The sequence below is a fragment of the Myotis nattereri genome, assembly GCF_964212035.1.
Source record: "Myotis nattereri genome assembly, chromosome: 18".
NCBI lineage: Eukaryota > Metazoa > Chordata > Mammalia > Chiroptera > Vespertilionidae > Myotis > Myotis nattereri.
The window spans coordinates 6,021,685-6,046,026 of record NC_138093.1 but is presented as its reverse complement, the minus strand read 5'-3'; the positions used below and the strand labels follow the sequence as shown (position 1 = coordinate 6,046,026).

General features: G+C 64.5%; 1 protein-coding gene and 1 long non-coding RNA gene across 4 annotated transcripts; one reads left to right on the top strand and one right to left on the bottom strand.

The window, feature by feature from the left end:
* Positions 1-1,496: 1,496 nt before the first annotated feature.
* KCNC4 (potassium voltage-gated channel subfamily C member 4) lies at positions 1,497-21,375 on the bottom strand (the record flags this gene model as incomplete). Of its 3 annotated transcripts, none has more annotated exons than XM_081112209.1 (4): positions 1,497-2,691; positions 7,800-8,009; positions 10,624-11,560; positions 20,683-21,375. In XM_081112209.1, 4 exons carry the CDS (start codon positions 21,373-21,375, stop codon positions 2,639-2,641), a joined length of 1,893 nt encoding a protein of 630 aa, XP_080968335.1. The 3 variants fall into 3 exon arrangements, with proteins under 3 accessions (XP_080968335.1, XP_080968334.1, XP_080968333.1); XM_081112208.1 differs by having other exon boundaries at positions 1,497-2,633; XM_081112207.1 differs by lacking the exon at positions 1,497-2,691 and adding an exon at positions 5,424-5,593.
* A 758-nt stretch (positions 21,376-22,133) lies between these two features.
* On the top strand, positions 22,134-23,956 carry LOC308533967. Its single transcript, XR_013997134.1, has 2 exons — positions 22,134-22,443; positions 23,484-23,956. It is a non-coding gene; the product is annotated as an uncharacterized lncRNA (long non-coding RNA).
* Positions 23,957-24,342: the final 386 nt, after the last annotated feature.

Here is a 24,342-nt window from a genome sequence, read left to right as displayed (position 1 = left end):
GTGACGTCACGGAGCCAGCAGCGCTTCCCACCCCATTATGGCTGGCCCAGCGGAGCCGGCTGCAAATGGCTTCTCCTGTCTGGGGGGGAGAGGAGGAGGGTCAAAGCCCTGACTTGCCCTCCACAGCCGAGGAGCGATCTTATCTTTAATTGACAACTGGCCGCCTGCCATGCTTTGCCTCTGCGGCCCAGGCTCCAAGCCCAATTCTCCCTTTCGCTTCAGGAACAGGCTTCCCTCGCATTCGCATCTTCCCTCCCCTCCCCTCGGCCTGTGTTCTCAGTCCTCACCCGGCTGCTCTGTCCTCTGTCGGTGTGTCTGGGTGCAGACGGCAGAAACCTGGGGAGAAAGCCCGAGAGCTACAGGAGAAGGGTGGGGCAGGAACGGATGCTGTCTGCATCGACCGCATGTCCTACAGAGACTCCAGGTCTTTCCGCTCGCTGCTGCCTCTGGAGTAGGGGCTACCATTGTCCCCATTCTACAGACAGGGAAACTGAGGCTCGGTGAGGCTGTCCCAGATGGCTCACCTAGTGAGTGGCAGGTGCAGACTTTAAGCCGAGGCCCTATGACTCGATGATGCCTGGCGTAGGAGGAAGAAGTAAGACACGAGAAAGGGGACCAGCCAGGCTGGTGTGGCTCAGTGGTTGAGCGTCAGGCCCTGAACCAGGAGCTCACAGTTTGATTCCTGGTCAGGGTACATGCCCAGTTTCAGGCTCAGTCCCCAGTGGGGGGCGTGCAAGAGGCAGGATGCTTCTCTCATCATTAATGTTTCTCTCCCTCTCCCTTCTTCTCTCTGAAATCAATAAAAACATATTAAAAAAAAAAAAGAGCCAGGAGAACAAACATACACCCAGACCTGGCTGCGTAATCCACAGGGCCCAGTGCAAAACGCAAGCCCAAGGCCCCTTCAGAGCCATGAGTCATGTCAAGTCAGCGGCAGCTGAGATGAAGTCAAGCGTCGGGCCCTTCTGAGCAACTGCCCAGGCCACAGGCCCGTGAAGCCAGCCCTGCCTGTGCCCCGATGTGACAGTGAGGGGCGGCCCCGACACTTCCCGCCCCCCACCCTCTCTGGGCCCTAAGCGGTCCCGGCTGTGCCACCAGCCACTTGCCGGCCTCGGTTCACCAGCCATCCAGGCTGCGCACGGCTGTGGCATCCCCAGGGCCCTGGCCCACATAAGGTGGTGCGACTTCGGGGGGAGGGAGGCCCTCCACAAACACACAGGGACACAGGGGCGGCCTAACCAACAGCCTCTTCTTCCAGGGGCGGCGGGAGGCCCCGTGGCAGGGGGACCCAGAACCTGCCTGGGAGGCAGGGGAGGCTCAGGGTGTGACCGTGGGCAGCTCACGCTTCCCCTCTGAGCACCAGTGTCTCGCTCCGAATGGATGGTGCCCGTGGGGGCGGGGTTACGCGGAGGGCGTCGCATTTCTCAGGTGTTGGGGTGGGAGCCCAGGGGGGTCCCCACAGACACAGAGCCGGAAAGGAGAGGCGGAGGCGGCCGCTCACACGCAGGAGCAGCTGGACGCTCCAGATGTCTTTATTGAGGGTCGAGCACAGCATGACAGTCGAAGGCATGCAGACAGGGTGACAGGGCCCTGGCCTAGGCTTGCCTCAGACACACAGGAGGGGGCAGCTTTAGAAAAGGACCAACACCAGGACCGACGCCGGGGAAGGGCGGGGCGGGTGAGGAGTGCGGAGGGAGAGCCGAGGGAGGGGCAGAGGCCAAGGTCGAAGGGGTCACCCGGCCTCCGCTATTGCACGCATCCTCTGGCCATCGGCCAGGAAGTACAGTATTGCAACTGGTCTCCACTCGCCCGAAGCTTCCCCCTTCTCAGACCCCTGAGCCCGGTGGGCAGACAGGCCCCTTCCCTGCCTATCTGCCCGGCAGCATCATTGAAAACAAACGGACGAGGGAGACAGAAAAACCAAAGATTAAAAAAACCCAAAATGCCCCCTCAGTCAAGGACACAGGGAAGGGGGGCAGGGGTGAAAGAAGCTGCAGAGAAGCCCCTGGAAGTCCCCCCACAACTGGGGCGTGGGGTGGGAGGTAGAACCCCAATCTGGGGTGGGGTGGGGCTGGTGGGGCAGTGACCCCGGGGGCAGCCTGGCCTGGCACAGGCCACCGGCCCACAGGGAAACACCCCCACAGGGAGAGTCTAGCCTGGGCCCACCCAGCTGGATGGGCGGCTCCCAGGCAACTTTTCCTGGGACGTTCCACACGCGGCACGTACAACGCGAACAGGGAATCAGTGAAGGGAAGGTGGGGGCACCGGGGGAGGGGCGAGGGCTTGGGGAGACGGCCTGACGAAGACAGACCACCGATAGCACGTGCACTACACACACGAGTACAGTATGTATGAATATAGATGCTATATGTGCATATATATCTCTTCAATCACAACAGAACAAAACGTCGGACCCGGATGGCTCCGGGCCCCAGGGGTCGGACGGGAGGTTTTCCATCAGTCCTGTGCCAACAGGTCTTGCCCAGCGAAAGGTCCTTGCCTGGGTTCCAGAGTTCCCCTAAGCCTCTGGCTTTCTGTCTGTCTGCCTGTCTCTCTCACGTTGCTGCCGCGTTAAGAGAGGGTGAGGACTTCGGCCTGGGCATAGTTGGACGAGAGAGCGTCTTGGCAGGTCTCTGTGTTAAAGAGCACAGGTGTGAGACACTGGGACGCACACTTTCGGCTCAACATGGCCTTCAGGGGGCGGAGGGCAAGGAGTTCAGCAAAAGAAAGGGAGACACAAAGAACGAGATGTTAGGAGGAAGGCAGCTGCCGAGGAGGCGGTGGGCTAGAGAGCAGGCCAGGGGCAGAGCTGGACAGCGTGGGGACACAGGGCTCAGAGGCCCGCAAGGGCAGGGATGGGTCAGGGTCCGGGGTGAGTCCCTTCACCACCCTTCTGCCTCCCGGGTGATGCTATGGCTCAGCTCCACACCTGCTCGGGACAGTGGGACCACTGGCCCAGGAGAGAGGGACCCAGCTCTGCAGCCCAGCAGAAGGCAGGGGGGACGCTCCTGCTTGGCCTGTCACCCCCAGCCAGCAGCCGGCTGCTGCCTGCCCACTCGGGCTCCCCCCTCCCCTCCCCACCCGGCTCCATCTGCCACCACCACCTGGGGCCCGCCCATTGTTCCAGGGGCTCAGCCATGGCATACCCAGCCCCCCTCCTCCATCAGGCAGGTGGAGTCCCCGGGCTGGAGGCTGAATGCTGACCAGGAGGGCTGGGGAGCGTGAATGTGCCCGTCCTTGTTGAGAAAACAAACCCGGCTGGTCCCAGCTCACAGCCTCGCCTCTCAGAAGCCCTGGGGCTGAGAAGTGGCCTCCAGCCCCGATACAAACTGTACAAACTGAACGTGAGGTTAACTCCCAGGCTGCTCCCCAGCTCGGTGGGAGAGGCTGGGCCCGGCTGTGGAGGAGAGGCTTCTAGAAGCCAAGGACCGGGTACAGGTCCAAGTCAAGATCCAAGGTGAAGTGCACTGGGCTGTCAGACTGTGGGGGAAGGGCGAGGAGAGCCTTCTCGGGAGGGGGAGGCCCGAGCCTGGGCCAGCCTGGGGCCTTGCAGGCAGCCGCCTGCCCCCCCCTCCCCAGGGTCTCTGTCAGCTCCAGAACCTGCTTTGCCTTCCCCAGGGCCCCCGGAGGCCGAGGTGCTGAGAGCGAGAGGGGCAGACACCCGCGCGGCTCTCCATTGGCCAGGCGCTGGGTCAGGGTCTCCCCTACAGAAGCCAGGGGGCCGGGAGGGACGTGGGGGAGCCCCTCTCCCAAGGCTCTAGGGGCTCCAGCCTGACACTCCTGCCTACCGTCGCCCAGGGACATCTGTGCCCACCACCGGGGCGCCGTGAGCATGCCCATCCCCGTGGGAGGAAAGGGGGCGGTGGGTGCCGTGGAAACTTGGGCTCCTGACAACTCAGGGGACGGCTGCCACAGAAATAGCCGCCTCAGCTCCCTGAACCAGAAGCGCCAGGCAGAGGAGAAAATAGCCGCGGCGCCCGTGCTAAACCGGACACCCAGCTCGTCACGTCCCCGGCAGAGCCAGGCCCGGGGGCCAGGTGCCAGGGAGCCCTGCGGGGCAGGACCAGCCCGTCCCCGCGAAGGAGCAGCTGGGCCCTCGCACCCGGCCCCGAGGGAGAAGGTCCCTGGCGTCTCCATCCAGAGCCCAGGGCTGTCCGGTCCCTGTCCCTGTCCCTGAAAGGGACCTGCTCCCTCTTAAGGGTGGTCCCATGGATCCCCTGTGTCTTCTCCACTCTTAGGGGGACACTTCACTGTGAGAGCCAGTGGCAGGGGGCCCCCCCGAGACCACAGCAGGGCTGGGCTCTCCCAGCCCCCACAGGGAACAGACCTTCTCGAAGGCGCACCCCGAGCCTGCCCAGGGCTGGAGACGCCGAGGGGGTGCTCCCGCCCGGAGCGAGCTGACCTTGGCTCCCAGTCCTGCCACACCCATCCCTGCCCACCCTGGAGGCAGCAGACGCGGCCCTTCTTAGTCACTCCCGCAACCAAGTTGCATAATCTGACTCTAAAAATTGCCAGGCGCACGGCTCCCCTGTCAGCTCTCATTCCCAGCAGGTGGAACAGGGAGCCCTGGGCTGGCCCTGGCTGTGGAGGGCCGGCCTGAGGGCCTTGCTCTGCCCACTGCTGGGGACGGGCCCTGCGGCTCGGCTCCCCCCCCCGCCCCCCCTCCCCGGGCAGTCCAGGGTGGCCCCTGCCGGAGTGGCGGGCAGGGTAGCTCTGTCCCCCCACTCCCCCTCAGCTGTCCCTGCCAGGGTGCAGCCCTGCTCACACAGTGACTTACAACCCTGTTGTGCTCCTGGCTCGTTAGGTAAATGAATACACTTAATTAGAGAAATTAGATGAGTCTCCGGTTCTGGCAGCAACATGGAGCGCAAGGCTGGTGGGAGCGAGGCGCGGAGGGGGAGGGGAGGCAACAGCTTGGAAGCAGAGGAAAGCAGCGTGGAGAGAGGGGCCGAGGCGGGGGCGCAGATGGGGTGTGGGTGTCCCCCGGGGGGGGAGGGCCTCCCCGCACCCCCGGCCACAGCAGAGATGCTCATGCGACAGCCTTAGTTCTTGCTGCTCTGGGTGTGGGATGGACAGACAGACAGACAGAGACACTGGTTGCCAGCTGTTTGGTTACTGGTTGAAGGCCCCGAGGAATGGAGATGTATTTGGTTAAGGTGGGACTGTGTGGGGGAGGGCAGGGCTCAGAGACACAGGTCCTGGGGGTGCCGCCCCTCCCGCTCAGGATGGGGGGCCCTGAGAGTGATCCCCTCGGCCCTCAGACCCAAACCTGAGCATCGTGGGGAGCGGGGTGCTGTGGGGAGCGGCTCAGGGGCCTGGATTCTCCTGCATCCACCCAGCTCCCTGAGGCCCCAGGAGCGGGCCGGCGGGCACGAGTGTGGCTCCCTGAGTGTCCGGGCCCAGGGGCAGGAGGGCCGGTGCAGCTAAGGGGCCGAGTGTCCAGGCGGCGGGCTGGTGAGGGGGTGCGGAGGGAGGGAGAGCAGGAGCTTTCTTGGAGAGTAGGGCGAGCTGTATCGGGGTGCCAGTGGAGACAGCCCCAGACTGGCTCCGGCTGCTGCGGCTATGTTGCTTAGACTCCTGGACTTTTCACGGCCTTGGTAGAGAAAAGGCACAGGTCAGAGGGCGCGCTACTCACCGGAGCGGCTCCACGGCCTTGAACTCCAGGGGACCCTGCAGGGCAGGCGGCCCAGCGGGTGGAGGGGCTGGCCTCCCCCAGGAAGGCTCCCTGGTCCCCTGAGGGTGGACTCCAGGGCCACACACCCAGCTGACCTCTGCCCTGCGCTGGCCCCAGCTAAGTTCCCCTCCAGGTGCGTGAAGATTCAGCGCCCCCCTTTCAGAAGCCCTGGGCAGCACCGCCACCTCCAGGTCATCCTCACTCTGATGCCAGGGCAGCGACAGGCTCACCGTGGGGCCTGCGTGGCAGGAGGAGGCCTGTCCGCTCTCTCCTGGTCCTACGTGAGCCCGGTGCGGAGAAGTGAGAGCAGCGGGCCTGGCGCAGGGGAAAGTTGCCGAGAGCGCACGGCACGGCCTGTTTCCTGGCAACCCACCTGTTCCCGCTCGCAGGTCACTCTAATTGGCTGGGTTACACGCTTGTTGCCAAGACGCAGCGTGGAGGCATCTTGAAGACAGAGCAGCCGGTCCCCAGGAGCCCCAGAGATGCAGGGGTGGGACGCAGGCCCCGCGCGCGCAGCGCGACGCCTTCCCCAGGGCCACCTGCTCCCCAAACCTCACGGTCCCTCCTCCCCTCCGTTCCTTCCACTGAGCCCCTCACAGCACTGGGGTGAAAGCAGGGGTGCTCACGTCCTCCGTGAGGTGGGTGCCTGTCCTCATCTTCTGGGCTGGCCACTTTGTGAGCTGCAGCCAGAGTAGCATCTGGGTCTGACCCGGACACAGTGGAAGCCACTGCCTGCTGGGGTGGGGAGCAGGGGGAGGCACTTCCAGCGCCAGAGGATTGGGGCGCGCAAGAGCCAGGGGCGACCGCAGGCACACAGGAGAGGGTGCAGTGGGCTGAGCACAGCCATCCGGGCCATCTCCTTCCGGCTGCCAGGTCGCTCCTGTTTCTGAGGCCCAACAGGACTTACGCTGACATCCACCCCTCGGGGCCTGGTGAGGGTCAGGGCACCCCAGGGTCCCTGTGGGAACAGCGGTGCTGGGAGGGCCGGGAACAGGGCCTGGGAAGGTGGCTCTGGAGGCCACGTGGGCTGGACAGGCCAGGGGACATCCTTGGGGGGACAGGCTATTCCTGCAGCAGGCACTTTCCCTGCCTCCCTGGTCTGGGTTTTGGGGACAGTGAGAAGTGTTGGGGGGATTGGGCTGGAGGAGGGCTGGGTAAGAAGTGGCCCGAGAACCAGGGCACGGCTTTGTTAGGGGGGATCAGGGTTGATTCTGAAACTAGGCAGGGCATGTAGGGAGGTTGGGCCACAGGACAGGGAAGACAGACAGACAGACACACACACACACACACACACACACACACACAGTGACCAGGGCCGGGCAGCAGCACCTGAACCTGAGACCACTGGTCCCCAGCCACTGCTGACCATACCATCCTTCATCACTCCCGCCCGCCGCAGGCCAGGAGCCCCAGCTCCACCCCGACTTCTGCCAGGGCCTGCGTGGGTCTGGGGCCTGCGGATGGCGCTGCAGCCTTCCTGACGGGAGGCCACGGCGGCCTCTGTGCACTTCCAGCCCTTCAGAACACACCGAGGAGGGGAGCTCTACGCTGCCCCCCACCCCCACCCCAGCCTCCCCCTCCCTGCCACCCTCTGGCTCTACTTAAGTCACATCTGGGGCTGCAGAGCTGGGTCCGCCCCTCTGGGCTCCAGGCCCCCAAAAGGCAGGACGGAGGAGGTGGGCCTGTGCCAGGGGACCTCACACCGGCACCCCGTTCTCCCCCCGACTCCTGAGCGTTATGGGGACTACTTACTTGGGGGAGCCTTAGCTGGGTCTAAGGGAGGCCAAGGGAAAGGCAGGCAGTGACCCTGGGAAGCCAGGCCTGCAGGTCACAGCAGGCACCAGCGGAAGAGAAGTGACAGGATGGAGGGGAGGGGCAGGGACCCCTGCTCCCAGTCAGCGCTTGTGTTCCCTGTGGGCACTGGGGTACGGGCCATGTGTACCTCCTGGGATGCTGCAGGCCTTTCTAAGGAAATCGGACTGGAAGGTCAGGATACCCATCCTAAAAGTTGGGGTGCATCCAGGGAAGAGGAGATGATGGCCATGGCCTTGGGGGGGGGAAGGGGGCTTCAAGTTTTGTGGGGGACACTGGGGGGTCCCCACCTGCCCAGCCTGGGGAGCCATACCTTTCCGGACACTCCCGTCGGCGCAGGCATAGTCCCCGGCACTGAGCAGGAAGCAGGCAGCCGCCTTCTTGTTTCTGTCTCGGGTGCCGGACCGGCGCAGGGCCCGGCGCTCCTCCGGCGTGGGGGTCGGGGCGGAGGCCAGGGGCTGGGTCAGGCCCGCCCCCTCCTCATCCGACAGCATGGCGTTGGCGTCTCCGTTCTGCTTGGAATCTAGGGGGTCAGACAGAAAGGACGTGCTCGGTGATGCCCCTGCCTTCCTCCCTGGTCACCTGGGGTCACTCCTCCACCCTGGGGAGGGGCCAGGGAGTGGGCCTGTCCTGGGGGCAGGGGGCAGGTGCTGGCTTCCTCCCCAGCCTTGGCCTAGCGTCTTTCCTGGGAGATGGGCCACAGATGCCCTAAGCAAGGACTCCCCGAGTCTGCTGCCCTGCGAGATTGCCTCTCCCGCCACTCCCCCATCCAGGCGGCGGACTGCTTCCTCCTTGGGTCTGGCTCAGGCTGCACCTGATGGGCTTGGATCCCCTCGGAGACTGCCTGGCTTGTCGGGTGCAGGTGGCACTGCCAGGGCTACGCCAGGAGAGTGGTGCTCCCAGCTGTCTGCCCTGACCACCCGAAGGCGGTTACTCTTGTTCACCAGGCGTCCAAGCTGGAGTTGAGCGCCTGAAGGATTCAGAGCTCCCTGTGCTCGGGGCTCCCCTGTGTCTGGGGACCCTGGTGGGGCAAGAGGCTCCAATTCAGCTCCCACTGCTATGGGCTCTTCACCCGGCTCCTGCCCGGCCAGGCCGCAGCCCGGGTGAAGCTGGGCCCTGGATCCGCAGAAGGGGGGCCGCTGGGTCTGAAGGCGGTGGCCCTGGCATTGCCAGTAAAGCCCTGACTGTGGCCGAGCAGTGAGGGCCAGGCTACGGCACGGCCGACGGACATTGGTTAGTGTGTGCCGGCGGCTGGCCTACGGACGTGCACACTGTGGTGTCAGGTTCCCTCTGAGCCCTGAAAGGGCCTGGGGTACAGCTCCAGTTCCCTGGAGCGCGGGCTGGAGATTGATACTCAAGGGCCGGGGAGGGTACCACTTTGGGGGGGGGGGGAGGGGAGCCCAGTGGGTGCTGTTCCATCAAGGTCTACAGAAGACCCAGGCGCCTGGAGGGCCCCAGGCAATGAGTGGTTTCAGCATGTGTGATGGGCACCCCCAACAGGCCACAGGTGCGTGTCCCCCAACAGGCCATGGGTGCGTGTCCCCCAACAGGCCACAGGTGCGTGTCCCCCAACAGGCCACAGGTGCGTGTCCCCCAACAGGCCATGGGTGCGTGTCCCCCATCAGGCCACAGGTGCGTGTCCCCAACAGGCCACGGATGCGTGTCCCCAACAGGCCACAGGTGCGTGTCCCCCAACAGACCACAGGTGCGTGTCCCCCAACAGACCACAGGTACGTGTCCCAAATCAGGCACCTGCCCTGGGGGATGAGTCCCACATTGCCCACAAGCCTAGCCAGGAGCTGCTACCTCAGTGTCCTGGCCTCCCCCAGCTCCCCGACGGCCTCCCCCAGCTCCCCGACGGCCTCCCCCAGCTCCCCGATGGCCTCCCCCAGCTCCCGGATGGCCTCCCCCAGCTCCCCGATGGCCTCCCCCAGCTCCCCGACGGCCTCCTCCCAGCTCCCCGACGGCCTCCCCCAGCTCCCCGACGGCCTCCCCCCAGCTCCCCGACGGCCTCCTCCAGCTCCCCGACGGCCTCCCCCAGCTCCCGGATGGCCTCCCCCAGCTCCCCCACGGCCTCCCCCAGCTCCCCCACGGCCTCCCCCAGCTCCCGGATGGCCTCCCCCCAGCTCCCGGATGGCCTCCCCCAGCTCCCCGATGGCCTCCCCCAGCTCCCCGACGGCCTCCTCCAGCTCCCCGACGGCCTCCCCCAGCTCCCCGACAGCCTCCCCCAGCTCCCCGACGGCCTCCCCCCAGTTCCCCGATGGCCTCCCCCCAGCTTCCCGATGGCCTACCCCCAGCTACCCGATGGCCTCCCCCCAGCTACCCGATGGCCTCCCCCCAGCGGTCCCCCACACCGGGAATCCCAGTTTCCCTTAGGAGCCCACCCCATTCCCAACAGCGAGGTTCCATCCTGACTCCAGTGCCAAGGCTGAGCCAATCTCCTCTCCCATCTCCTGACTCAGGTGGGGGTGGGCTTTCCTGGGGGCCCCTCCCATCCTTGAAGCCCGAGGTTCAGGCCCTTGGGCCCCCGGACGGACGCCAGCTGTTGCAGGCTTTCCCAGCAATGCCTGGCCACTGCCTCTGGGCTCCCTCTCCCCACATCCCATGTCCAACCCCGAGCCCAGGACTCAGTCTAACTTGTGCTGAGCAGCAGGCAGCCCCCACTGCTGTTCCGTGATCACACTAATTAGCCAGAGACAGCAGACTGGGAGGTTGGGGAGAAGGGATTCACTGTGGACGCACCTGGGGAGAACAGCTGCCCTGCTCTCCAGCTAACGACGGTGCCTGATGGTTGTAAAGATCTTTAAAGACTTTCTGTCATTTGTTTGGGTCCCATCGAAGTCTGGGGGTAGGCTATGGATACCGTTCCCGTTCCACAGGTGCGGAACCTATGCCCACAGGGGGTGACGGGCCTCAGAGCACACAGCAGAGTGGGCACCGAGAGATTAGGGACCGAGGCTGCTAACTTACAGCCCAGGTACCGCCCCCTGCAGCCCAAGTTCAGGAGGACACTCACCCCCCAGGCCCGCCGTCACAGGGCACAGGTTACACCTGGGGAGCCCAGAGCGGTCAAGCACAGTGCGGCCTCCCCGGGCCGCTGTGGGAGCGGGGCCTTCCCTCCCCAACGCCAACCTCACCTGCCCGCTTCCTCTCCACCAGACCCTCTTCCTGGGCCGCGGGGCTGGCGTCGCTGTAGGTGCTGTCCCGGGGCGAGGTCTCCTCGGACTTGCAGTAGCCGGGGGACTCGAGCTGGGGCGGACGTGGCACGTGCTTCTTCCGCTTCTTGGGCAGCTTCTGCTTGGCCATGGCCAGGGAGTAGTACATGCCGAAGTTGTTGACGATGACGGGCACGGGCATGGCGATGGTCAGCACCCCGGCCAGCGCACACAGCGCCCCCACCAGCATGCCCGACCACGTCTTGGGGTACATGTCCCCGTAGCCCAGCGTCGTCATGGTGACCACGGCCCACCAGAAGCCGATGGGGATGTTCTTGAAGTCGGTGTGGTCGTTGCCCCGCGGGTCGGAGGGCCGGGCGCCGATGCGCTCGGCGTAGTAGATCATGGTGGCGAAGATGAGCACGCCCAGCGCCAGGAAGATGATGAGCAGCAGGAACTCGTTGGTGCTGGCGCGCAGCGTGTGGCCCAGCACCCGCAGCCCCACGAAGTGGCGGGTGAGCTTGAAGATGCGCAGGATGCGCACGAAGCGCACCACCCGCAGGAAGCCCAGCACGTCGCGGGCCGCCTTGGACGACAGGCCGCTCAGCCCCACCTCCAGGTAGAAGGGCAGGATGGCCACGAAGTCGATGATGTTGAGCAGGTTCTTGACGAAGTCCAGCGTGTCCGGGCAGCACACGATGCGCACCAGGAACTCCAGGGTGAACCACAGCACGCACACGCCCTCGATGTACGTCAGGATGGGCTCCGTCTCCACCTCCCGCCGGAAGCGCACGCTGGTGGTGTTGCCCACGCGGAGGATCTCCGTCACGTTGCGGTCGATGTTGAAGGCCTCGTGGGTCTCCAGGCAGAAGGTGGTGATGGAGACCAGGATGAAGAAGAGAGAGGCAAAGGCCACCACCTGTGGGTGAGGGGGAGAGGGGGCAGCTGTCAGACGGGGTGGGTGAGCCCGGGGGGCGGGTACGTGGGTCACCAGGCGGTCCACTAGGAAGATGGGGAGGGGTGGGGTTAAAGTTCACAGCCAGGAGCTAAAATTCCCTCCTCACAGGGACTCCCCCCCCTCCCTGGCTGCTCTAAGGCCATACTTCCCAGTCGCTGTCACGGAGCCTAGGGGCTCAAGGCTGGTCTTGGCCGGAAGCAGCTATTGCTGCCGGGCCTGCTCCCTGCCTGGCTCTGCCCGTCCCTACCCCCGCTGTGCTCTGAGGCTTCTCAGACTGGTACGGAGAGTAAACCATCGGGGACTTTGTTAAAGTGCCACACTGCTTCTGGGTGCGGGCAGGACCCGCGGTTCTGTATTTCTAACACGCTCGCGGGCCCAGCTGCCTGTCCGCGGGCCGTGCGGGCGCAGCGAGGCTTCCGGCAGCGTTCCTCCAAGCGGGGCGCTGGACCAGCAACCAGCATCACCTGGGAACCCGTTAGAAATGCAAATTCCCGGGCCCCGCCCAAGCCCACTGAGTGACAAAGGTGTGTGTGGGGGGGCGGGCACGCTAAATGCCCTCCCAGGGGACTCTGGGCACACTGCATCTGGAGGCTCACTGCACGATGGGATGTGCCCGAGGCAGGGGGCGAGGGGGTGACCCTGGGCCTCTTCCTGTCGGCTGAGCCTGCGAAGCTTGGCCATGACCCACATCCGGAAGCCCAAGTCCAAGCCCCTCTCTTGCCTCTCACCTTAGGATGTCCCGGCCGACTGCCCGGCAGTGGGAAGCGCCTAAAGAAGGCATATATTCCACCGCAGGAGACAGGGTGGTCTGCCCAGAATAACCACCCTCCCTCTCCCCCAACGGGCATTTCCTGGCCCCTAAGCTCCAAAGAGAACTCAGCTGCACCCGTGAGGACCCGAGCGAGGCAGCGGCTGGTCCAGACAGCTGCTGGGATCTCGCAGAGTGATGACAGCGGCGCTCGGCAGAGGCACGGCGGGGTTAAGTGTCCAGCCATTATGAATGGAGATGAAATGCATGTGTAATAACACCAATTACGGAGCCGTCATCTGTTATTCATGCGATGCCATTCACCACTCTCAGGGCGCAGTTGCTGGGGTCCGGGGCCCAGGGTGCTGCCTGCTCGGCTGGGTGGGTGGGGGTGGGCTCCTCCCCGAGCACAGGGCTGAGCCACAACTGGCGGGTGAGAGGGGACCATGGCCCCACCCCCACCCGGCCCCCCCCACACCTGATTTCCACCTGGCCATGGCGTGGCCGTCTAATGAGGCCTCAGAGCTGCTCCCCTCCCTGGGAGTCTGCACCTGGGTGGGGAGTGGGGGCAGCACACACCACCAGAGAACACGGGGGTCTGGGAGAATGGAGCGAGAGCAGGCGAGGAGGGAACTCTGGGAATGCACATCCATCAGCTGTCTGTTCCGTGCCGGGCACAGCGGGGCTCTGTGTGTGTTATTGCCTCAGTCCTCCCAGGGACCTGGGAAGCAGGCCTCTTCACGGTCACACAGCCTGGAAGCCGGGGGGCGGGGGACTTGAACTCAGCACTGCCAACTTCCGAGGCTGCGCCTTCTCTTCACGTCAACCTGCACCACCTCCCGGCCAGGGTGGATTCACAGGCCCGGGACAGCCTTTTCTGAATCGTCCATACTCTCCCAGCCGGCTCCCTGATGGCTGCAGCTCTTAGGGATGCGGACCTGTGGCTTAGGGCAGACACCCGTCATACACTAAGACTTATTTACTTTTTTATTGATTGGGGGGGTGGGCATTGATCAGTTGCCTCCCATATGCACCTGACCGGAGATCGAACCCGCAACCTAGGTATGTGCCCTGCCTGGGAATCAAATCCACGACCTTTTGAGGGCAGGAGATGACATTCCAACCAGCTGGGCCACACGGGCCAGGGCAAGACTTATCTTATTTACACTTGAACATGGACGAGCTGATCCGATAGGGACAGAAGAAAAATGGGGGAAGACCACAGACACACTTCCCCTCTTGGCAACTTTGCCGGAGCTTCTCCTGCCTGCTCTGCCCCATGAAGGTGAATGTCAAGTTCCTTTCCTGGCTTCAGTGTTCTTCCCCTGAGAAATGGGCTGTCAGGGCATCGCACTGGGCCAAGGGCTCCAACCTCTGAGCTCCCCGCGGCATCCAGAGATGAGCTGCCCAGTGGCCACGGTGATGTGAGCTGGGAGCCCACAGTCCTGGCGCCACCCTCCCCCCAGAAGCAAAGGGGCTGGGACAAGGGGTGGGGACAGCACACCCAGCTCTGCGAGGAGCAAGGGGAGCAGGAGCCTGCTCTCTGAGGAGAAGTTAGCCCGGAGCTTGGCCCACCTGGGAGGAGGGTGAAGTAATTAGTGATTCAGAAAAACAAGTTCAGGAAGCGCTGCCAAAAGGCGGGGCAGAGGGTGCAGAGGGGGGAAGGGAGGGAGGACCCTGTGTCCTGGGCCACTCTCACCCCCAGGCCAAGGAGCCGCCTGGTGCCTCCCTCCCCTGCTGCCCCAGAACCCCTCCTGGTGAGTGCAAAGCACCCTCCCCGGCAGCAGGAACTGCCCCGATCCCCGCAGTGCGCACACATGTAGCTTTTTTTTCCAGACAGAACTGTCCCATCTAGTCACTGCCACCCTCACCTCCACCTGTCAGAGCTGAGGGCAGGTAAAGGGTCGCCACATGTGCCCATTTCTCAGGATCAAACCGAGGCCAGGCCTCCTGCCTCAGCTCAGAGCTGTCTTTCCAGCCTGCCCCCCAGATGAGGGCCCAGCTATTTCAGCCAGTGGCCAGCCCTGTGCCCAGCCTCCTCCACCAACTCACCCTAGAACTGCCCTGGATGGAAAGGTAAAGTCATGCACTTCCGGGTGCAGTCGGGATCCACCACTGACTTCCTGGGAGACCCTGGGCGAGGTTCTTGGCCTCTCTGATCATGGTCCGTAAAATGGAAAGCTGGGCACCTACTTGGTGCCAGACACTGTTCGGGGGGCTGAGGCACAGCAGAGACAAAGCAAGACACCCCCATCCCTTAGACCTTACACTCTCGTGAGGGAGACGGTCCACAAACAAAGAAGTAAAACATGTACTATGTCAGATGGAAAAGCCTTAGAGAAATAAATACAAAGGGAATAAGGAGTGTGATGGAGGGGAGCTATTTCAAACAGGGTGGTCAGGCAAGGCCTCAAAGCCAAGGTCAAGACACCTAAGCAGAGACTGAGGCGTGAGTTAGAGCCGATCCAAAGGAGCTGAGGCAGAGGGAGCAGCTGTGCAAAGGCCCTGGGGCTACAGCATGCTTGGTGTGCTGCGGGGAGGAGAGTAGTACTTCCCTTACGGGCTGTTTTGAGGATTAAAAGAAATGATATTTGTACAACTCAGCACAGAGCTAGAGTGTCTGGGGGATCTGGCACCTGCCAGGGGTGGTTGGGAGGTGACAGACACCCGTCATCAGGAACTGAAGACAATCATCGGGGCAGGGAGGGGAGCCAGGGGGACAGATGGACAGATACACATCAGGAGACTCAGCCCCAAAAACCTGTATTAAGGATGGAGTGTAGGAGAAGAGGAACTTGAGACCACAGCCAAAGACACTTGCAGAGGAAGACCTGTGGGGATGAGGTGAGGAGCTGAGCCTCGCGGGGAAGCAAGATCCTAGTGCCCGGGCAGCGCCGGGAAGGGAGTGGGCAGCCTGCGGCTAAGAGGAGGCAAGGAGCTGGTCTGCAAGGCCAGGCACCTCTGAGCGGTGCCTGGGCTCCTGGGGCAGGGCCTGCACTGCGAGGCCCAGGTTCAAGCCAAGAGACCCCTGCTCCCCCAGAGGCAGAACCTGGCCCACTGGCTCCCATGCCCAGAGCCAGCCTCTATCTAACCCCACCCCCTGCCAAGGCAGCACTTGGGGCCCCTGGGGACCCCTGAGGGCCCCAGAAGGCGTGCAGTCCAGCCCAGACCACTGGCCAAGAACTGATCCGGCCAAACAGTGCCCATCCGTGTCCCAAGCCGTCCTGCCCCTGCTCAAGCCGGTCCCCTGGCCGGGAAGCCCCCTCGCCCCTAACTGCATGGGTAAACACTGCCCACACTGGAGACGTATTTATAACCCGCCTCCTTCTAAAAACCACTTCAGGGAGCCAAGTGGCTATCCTGCGGGCCTCCCGGCTCACCTCCCAGCTCCTCCGAGAAGCTGCCTGTGCTCACCCCCCACCCCTCACCACCAACTGGCCGCGTGGAGGTGGGACTTAGCCCTTCCTCCTCTCACCTCCTAGTGAACTTTTAAGACGGGGACACAGCCCCTGATCCATCTTGTATTGTCATTACTATCTCCTGCCCCCAGTTTCCCCCGACAGCCACCTGCTATACCTGTACCTGGCCGGGCTCTTTTCAGGAACAAGTGCCACTCTGACTGGTCTTTATATTTAGAGCCCGGCAGCCGGCATGCAGTAAGCGCCCAGCTCGGTGTTGGGGATGCAGTAAGCGCCCAGCTCGGTGCCGGGGATGCAGTAAGCGCCCAGCTCGGTGCCGGGGATGCAGTAAGCGCCCAGCTCGGTGCCGGGGATGCAGTAAGCGCCCAGCTCGGTGCCGGGGATGCAGTAAGCGCCCAGCTCGGTGCCGGGGATGCAGTAAGCGCCCAGCTCGGTGTTGGGGATGCAGTAAGCGCCCAGCTCGGTGTTGGGGATGCAGTAAGCGCCCAGCTCGGTGCCGGGCATGCAGTAAGGGCCCAGCTCAGTGTTGGGGATGCAGTAAGCGCCCAGCTCGGTGTTGGGGATGCAGTAAGCGCCCAGCTCGGTGCCGGGCATGCAGTAAGGGCCCAGCTCAGTGCCGGAAACACCTCACCATCCAGAGACAAGATGCTCAAGAGGCAAACGCGGGGCTGTTAGAACCAGAGAAGAAACACAAAACCAACCCAGAGGACATGGAGGGCCTCAGGGCAGGTGGGGGGCTGTGGCTGGGCCCGCTGGCACTGGGCTCAGCTGGCCGGCTCTCCCTACCCCAGAGGGCAGCGGGCGAGGGACCAGGGAGTCCTGCCCTCATTCTGAAGCCTGTCGTGCCCAACGACCAGCTGGTCCTGGCAATGCCCAGGCTGAGAAGCCGGGGCCTTCAGCAGGGGCGAGAGGCCCTCACTGGGCATTTCCTTCAAGGCCTTGGCTCCGGGCCCCTGCCTGGGCCAAGGTTGCCAGTCTCCTTTCTTTGTCCCATGACAGTCCTACAGTGAGCGAACCTGGGGATGGAGACGGGGCTTCAGGTTGGAGGGGGACGAGCGGGAAGCGGGGGGGGGGGGGGTAGCAGACTGAGCCCTCCTGAGTCACAGGCCTCCAGCAGAAGCCGCAGGAGGCGCTGAGGCACCCGGAGAAGCAGCCTGGACTCGTGAGGTCTGTGTGACCTTGGGCCAGCCCCTCTGGGCCTGTTTCCTTCTCTGAAAACAAGGAACAGTCCCTGCCTCGCATGGGCCAGATGAGACTCTGGAAGAAAGCAGGGGTGACACCCGACACCTGGCGGATGCTTAACGGACGTGAAAGCGCAGCTCCAGCGGCCTTCCTGGGGCGGCGGGACCCTGTGCGTGGTGTCCTCCATGTAGAAGGGCGACATTGTGGGAAAACCCAGTCCAGGGACGGATCTAGCCAAAAGACGATCACCCTGAAGAGGGCTGATCAGTGAGCCCAGCCCCTGGCACCTCTGCAGACTGGGGCGGGGGAGGGAGCGTCCCGGGCCCATTCATGGGCCTCCTGCCCGCCCGGGGAAAAGGAGGAAGGCCCGACTGCAGTTCTGGACGCTGCCCAAACCGCCCCGGTCCCCCTGGGTCTGGGAGCCTCCCTGCCTGCTGCTGAACCCCACTCTCCCTGGGACTGAGACAGTGGCAGGTGGAGGCAGGAACCACGGCACCGCCACCTATGGGTCCAGCCACAGTGAAGGGAGCAGGGTGAACACCCCCCCAACTCAGAGCTGCCTAGGCCAGGCCGGTAGCTAGGCAACAAGCTCCCACAATCAGCTCAGTTCCCTTCCTGTTGGTATCTGGTTTGCTCCTGTCATTTGTACCAGATGCTGGTGCGAAGAGATGCCTGGGGCAGAGCCCTGCTCCTGGGGCTCCTGGATCCTACTGGCCCTCGGTGAGGACCCCAAGGCCACGGCCGCAGTGCTGCAGGCCCTGCCAGGGAAGGTCCGCGCACAGACCCCAGGGTCAGAGCAGGGCGGGCACAGCCCCCCAACCCGCAGACCTAGGGGGTGAGAAAATAAGTGTCACTTCTGACGTCACTGTCTGCCCCGGGGTTTTCTGATGTCATCCACAGGAGGCGCACACCCTCAGAACACCTCCCAGGCCAGAATCCTGGAAAACAGCCTCCTTCAGGGGGGAAAAGCTGTTGTAACGGGAGGAGGGGGTGCTGGGGGGCCCCGGAGCCCTGGCTTTGATTCTCAGCTGCCACCATCGGGCTGTGCGATCTGACAGGTCGATCCTCTCACAGCCTCAAGCTATTAAAGGGGATGACACCTCCTCTGCCGGTGCACTGGGGGGATTAGAGATCAGTGCAGAGCATGTGCATGGAGGGCTCAACAAACAGTTATGCATTTTTTTAATTCTCTATTTTCATTTGCGTCCCAGGAACAGCTGCCGGCTCGCCTTGGCCCGGGCTCCTTCGCAGGAGGCACGTGCTCTTGGGCAGGGCGCCGCCAAGGCCCGGGGCAGCTGCGCACATCCGTCTCGGAGACCAGCGGCCGGGAACTCCATGCGGGCGGGGGCCGGCTCTGCTACCCGGTCGGTGTCTTTGAGGAGACACTCACCGGCTCTGAAGCCTGGCATTGCTTCCGTGGGGAGAGTGAACCCTGCCTCGCCCCGATCTCCAACCTCACCTGGGCCACCCTGCTGACGGGGCTCTACACCCAAAGGGCAAAGGATGTGGGCTCCTGGCTGACCTCAAGGGCCTGGCCCAGAGCCCCCCGGCTGGGCCACTCTTTGAGGAGTTTAAGGAAAAAATGAACTCACTGATGTCACAGCCCCTTGGGATCCAAGAGGGAAGAACCCGGGATGGTGGAAGTCCCCAGAGGCCCTAGAATGCTCAGGTCTAAGAGGGCCTAACTCCCCCCGCCCCGCCTGCCTGGCTTGTCCCACCTCCATCCAGCTGAGTCTGCCTCCTGCTCCCCTGCCCCTCACTTGGGAAGAGCCTGAATGAACCCCGCTTGTCTCTGCCCCGCTAGTGCACACAGCCAGGGTCGGGGAACACTTGGGAAGAGCCTGAATGAACCCTGCTTGTCTCTGCCCCGCTAGTGCACACAGCCAGGGTCGGGGAACACTTGGGAAGAGCCTGAATGAACCCCGCTTGTCTCTGCCCGCCTAGTGCACACAGCCAGGGTCGGGGAACACTTGGGAAGAGCCTGAATGAACCCCGCTTGTCTCTGCCCGCCTAGTGCACACAGCCAGGGTCGGGGAACACTTGGGAAGAGCCTGAATGAACCCCGCTTGTCTCTGCCTGCCTAGTGTACACAGCCAGGGTCGGGGAACACTTGGGAAGAGCCTGAATGAACCCCGCTTGTCTCTGCCCGCCTAGTGCACACAGCCAGGGTCGGGGAGCTGCTTGGAGAGGCCCCCAGAACTCACCGCAGACCCAGGCCGGGGCACGCTGGGCCCTCACCTTCTGAGCGGGTCTCGGGGCTGCAGGGAAGGAACAAGGGCAGCTGACCAGCTTCACTCTCAGGCCCGAAGAAGGTCCCGGCTTCCGGGGGCTGCCCTGGGACGCCCACAGCCCCGGCCTGGCTTCCATGGCCACTGAGCCCTCTGTTCCCCCTTCTCTTGCAGGCAGACGAGCCCCCTGCCCTGGTCCAGCCCAGCCTGGCCCCTCCCGGTAGCCCCATCCCCAGCTCCTGCCCTCCCCTGGAAGGGAACTTTTCCTTCCACGACCCGACCCGGCTGAGGGCCGGCACAGGGGGTGCTGGGAGGGCAGCAGGGCTCCAGACTCACTAGCGTGACAACCTGGGATGCCAGAGGTGACAGGACCAGCTCCCACAGCAGCAGGCGGTCCCCAGACCCCAGACATGGGTCCCGGACAGACCCCAGCCTGGAGGTGAGACCCCAGACCCCAGGGTCCTTTTTCAAAGAATCTAAGCCATCCTTCATGGTTGTTTTCTAGCTGCCCAAGCATGTCTCCCCCCCCCCCCCCCCCCGCTTCCACCCGAGAGGGTTTGGGGCAACTGGATTGACTTGGGGAAGGGTCTAAGCCACCCCCACCCCCACCCCATACACCCACTTCAAGCAGAACCCTGAACCAGGGCTTTCTGGGAAGCCAAGAGGTGCCGCAGCAGGAAGAAGCGACAACAAACATGGGCTCATCACCCGGCAGCCTGCGCTGGCCACTGGCCTGGGAGCCTGCAGGGCCCAGACATCAGGCACCTTCCTGTCTAACTCTCGCTCACCCCAGCACATCCCAGGCGCGCAAGGAGCCTCAGGGGCATGGATGGAGCAGGTACCGTGTCACCCTGAAAAGAGGCCTCTCCCAAACCCGGACCACAGGCATGAGTTCTGGTCCTGGCTCGGCCTTTATGAGCATTAGAGGCCGAAGCCGGCGCCCACCTCTCTGCAACTCCAGCTCCCAGCACTGAGATGCTGGAGGGCTGAAATGAGGGGCCCATGGAGGCAGCGCATCGCGGGGCTGCCACACAGAGTAGGCGCTTGACACTCGAGTTGCTTCCCTAAACCCTGCCTGACCCCAGCAGAAGGCCTCAGTGGGCTCTCCAGGACTCTGACCCTGTAGAGGGGTGGCGAGAAGAAAAGGGGCCTGTCTTCCCCAGGGGCTGGAAGAGCTCAGCTAAGGGCCCCCCACTGGCCGGGAGCGGGTGCAGTAAAGCAGGCTGGTCCAAGAAGAAGTCAAGTGTGTGCAATTCCATGAGGAGGCATGCAGGGGAGAGGGTGTGCGTGTGTGTGTGTGTGTGTGAGAGAGAGAGAGAGAGAGAGAGAGAGAGAGAGAGAGAGAGAGAGAGAGAGAGATCCCTGGGGCCCATGGAAGGCAGAGGGAATTGGGAGGGAAGCAGGGAAAGGTAAGTCACTTGGGGCCAGGCTCCTCCCTGCCCCTACCCACCACCACCACGCGCCTCCTTGCAGACCTGAGCCATGGCCCAGGCTCCTGCCACTCACCCTGGCCGCCCTGGAGGAGTAGGGATCCTCGAAGAGTGCCCACATGCGGGGCTGCCAGCCGCGGCAGCCCCCGGACCCGGCGCCGGAGCCCGCGCCGCCCTCGTGGGGCCCCAGGCGCTGCAGGGCCAGCTCTCGCTCCTCGTCGCCGGCCTCGTCGCCCGGCCCCGCGCCGCCGCCTCCGTCCGGGTTCTCGAAGATGTCGAGCGCCTCCTCGGCGTCGCGGTGCTGCCGGTAGGTCATCCAGCAGCAGGGCTCCACGTCGGTCTCGTCGATGCCCCAGAAGGTGAGCTCCTCCTCGAAGAGCGGCCCGCACACGTCGGCGGGGCAGTGCAGCTTCCCGGTGCGGTAGTAGTTGAGCACGTACGCGAAGACGCCCGGGTGCCGATCGAAGAAGAACTCGCAGCCCCCGCCGCCGCCGCCGCCGCCGCCGCTACTGCCGCTGCTGCCCGCGCCGCCGCCATCGGACTCGGGCCGGCCGCCCCCGCCGTCCGGGTCGGCCAGCCAGGCGAGCCGGGTGCCCGGGAGGGTGCGCAGGGTGCTGCGGTAGGTCTCATGTCGCGTGCCGCCCACGTTGATGATGATCTTCTCCGACGCCTCGCCCTTGGCCATCTCCTCCTTCAGACATGTTTTGGATGGAGGCTTGTTCCCCGACTTGCGCCCGCGGTAGGAGGAGACACACACCGAGCTGATCATAAGAAGCGCTGCGGGGCTTCGGCTTGGGGCGGCCGCTGCCCTCCAAACACCCTTCCCGAGGAGGCAGCGTCAGACCGGGGCGGGGAGGAGACGGCGAGGAGGCAGGAGGCGGCAGCGGCCCCCTCTGCGGCGTGGCCCTGCCCCCGTCTCCCCCCGGGGCGCCGAGCGGGAGGAGTTGGGTTTCTCGGGTGCACAGGTGGTTGGGGTTTGGGCACGCAGCGCCGGGGAGGGAGGCGGGGGGGGGGGGGGACGGAGAACCAAGAACCCCAGCGAGGGCCCGGGGTGCGGGAGAGCAGGGCAAGCACACACACACTCCCCCGCGAGGACCGGACACTCAGACACTCGCCCGGACACCACCCGCCAAAGACCAGGAGGCGCACCGCCGGGCGCACGGCGAGGCTCCGGGCGCGCGCTCACTCACTCGGGCCGCCCCCGGCTCTCGGACCGCACCGAGCCCGGTAGCGGCGGCTTCCCCGCGGCGGCGGCGGCGCAGCAGCAACAAGTCCTCCGGGGCCGGGACGACGCTCTCACGGCAGCCGGGGCTCCTCGGGTCCGGGCTCCGCGCGGTCAACACGGGGCGGCGGCGGCGGCATGTGGCCTCTTCCCCCCATTCATAAATCCGGCGCCGGGCACCGAGGGCGGGCGGGGCCGCGCGGGGAGCGGCGATCTGGCGGGCGGGGGCTGCGCAGGGCGAGGCGGCGGCAGGAAAACAAGCGCGCCCGCAGGAGCGAGCCTCCGGCCCTGCGTCCGCCGGGCGGCGGCGGCTGGGAGCGGCGCCGGGGCAGAGGGGGCCTCGGACGGGGCGTCCTGCGCGGCGCCGATCCCGGGGGGCGGGGATGCTCCGGGGAGCGGGGCGCTAGGCGCCGGCGGAGGAGTCTCCCGGGCGGCGGCCGGGCGGCCAAGGACACCTGCAGGCTTTCCGGGCTGCGCCGAGCGGGAGCCTCAGCGCAGCGCCCCGGCGCCCGGCTCCTGCGATCTGGCGGCGCTGGGAGCCGCGCCATCCACGCGTCGGCCCATCTCCGGGCGGGGCGCCGGCCTTGGCTCGCGGCGGCAGGGGGCGGACGAGAGGTAACCCGAGGCGAGGGCAGGGGGGGCCGGGGTCTGGGGGTCCAGAGGCTCCTCGCCTCCGCCCAGCGAGGCCAGCGGACACCACTCTCCGGTGGCGCCTTTTCCTCTCGGCCCCGCCTCGCACGGGCGCGCCCTCCGCGGGGCGGGGTGGGCGCGGCGCGGCGCGGGGCCGACCCGGTCGCTGCAGGGCCCCGGCGGCCCGGATCTCAGCCTTTCTCCGCGAGCCGAGCCCCACCGAGGCGCGTCACCCTCTCGCCACCGGCGCCCAGCCGAGCGCGCCACCCTGCGCGCCTCCGCCACCCGCCCCTCCGCCCCTCCGCCCCGCTTCCCTCTCCCCGAGCCCGCAGCTCCTCCCACTGCAGCCCCGGTGACCGCGGAGCGCGCTTCACCCCTGACCTCTCACCTCCGCTCGCCCCCTCCCCGCCCAGCTGGTCGCATTGTGGCGGCTTCCTGGCGGCCGACCGGAGGCGGGGGAGAGAGCGAGCGGAGGGAAGGTGCGCGGAGGAGGAGGCAGCCCCCTCCCGCGCCAGACTCCGTGCTGGGGCCTCCTGACCACCCCGCCCGCATCCTGCGCCGGCCAGGCGCGGCCAGGCCCGAGATGTCCGCGGTCCTGACGCTCACGGGGTCTGTCACGCTCGCCAAAGCCGCCCTGGTGGCACGGGTGACCCCTCGGGCTCCCGGCAGTGGGTGGGCCTGAACGACGATTAAGCCCGGCTCACCGTTGCCTGGGGACGCGCAGGAGGTGAGGTGCGGCCCTGCCTGGGACCCCCTCCTGGTTCTGCTCTGGTTTCAGGCCTCGCAGTGTGACTTCGCCCTTCGTTATGTCTTCTCCCCTCCCCACCCTGAGCTCCCCCGGCGGGCGCTCCCCCAGCGCCCGCCCCTGAGAACTTGTTTGCTAAGTGACTGCGAAGCTGCCATGCCCAAAACGTTGGGCACCAACAGCTTTGACTGGCCTCATCCCAACAGCAATTCCCAGATTCATTTGTTTTAAGGTCCAGAACTTCTTAATCTTGAAATTAAGCCTCTTTTTGTTTTTAAAGCAGTTTCAGGCAGCCTTTCTATATCCGCCTGGATGATGTAAGGAGGATCTTAAGGCAGAAATGCAAGTGACGGATGCACCTGCCGGAGACACCTGTGCACCGTCCCATCGCCAGGTCAGGAGTGCCTGGCTCTCCTGGGACAACCAAGACGACGGCCGAGGAAAAGGGAAGAGCCCAGTGCAAGTTCAAGGGGTTCTTCTAAGCAAAAGTCTCATTAAGAATGAAATCAGGAAAGAAAGAAAAAAAAAAGAATGAAGGCAGAGCTCAGCCAGCGTGGCTCAGTGGTTGAACATTAACCTATGAACCGGGAGGTCAGGGTTCGGTTCCCAGTCGGGGCACATGCCCGGGGTTGTGGGCTCGATCCCCAGTGTGGGGTGTGCAGGAGGCAGCCGATCAATGATTCTCATCATTGATGTTTCTCCCTTTCTCTCCCTCTCCCTTCCTTTCTGAAATCAATAAAATATATATATATATTTTTTTTTTTTAAAAAAAGAACGAAGTCAGAAAAGCAAAATGACAATGATCTTTGACGATCTACTGATATGCAGAGGAGGTGGGTACCATCTGGACTGTAGTCAGAAACACACATTCACTGGCACCCCTTTTACATCTGGTCCCCCCACCCCTTGGGCGTGATGTCTGCATTTGAGAGCTCAGCTGCCTCTGAGTTTGCTGCGGCAAAAAAGAAAACCCCCACATGTGACTGGGAAGAGAGGGCCCGGGCCTGGCCAGAAGCCGGAGTGCGGAAGGAAGAGTCAGCGAGGAAGGGGGTGAACCGACCGCGATGAATGGCTGTGAAGTCCTATCTGGCTGGGCACCTCTCCCCCACGCCCTGTTCTTCACGCTGCCTGAACTCAGT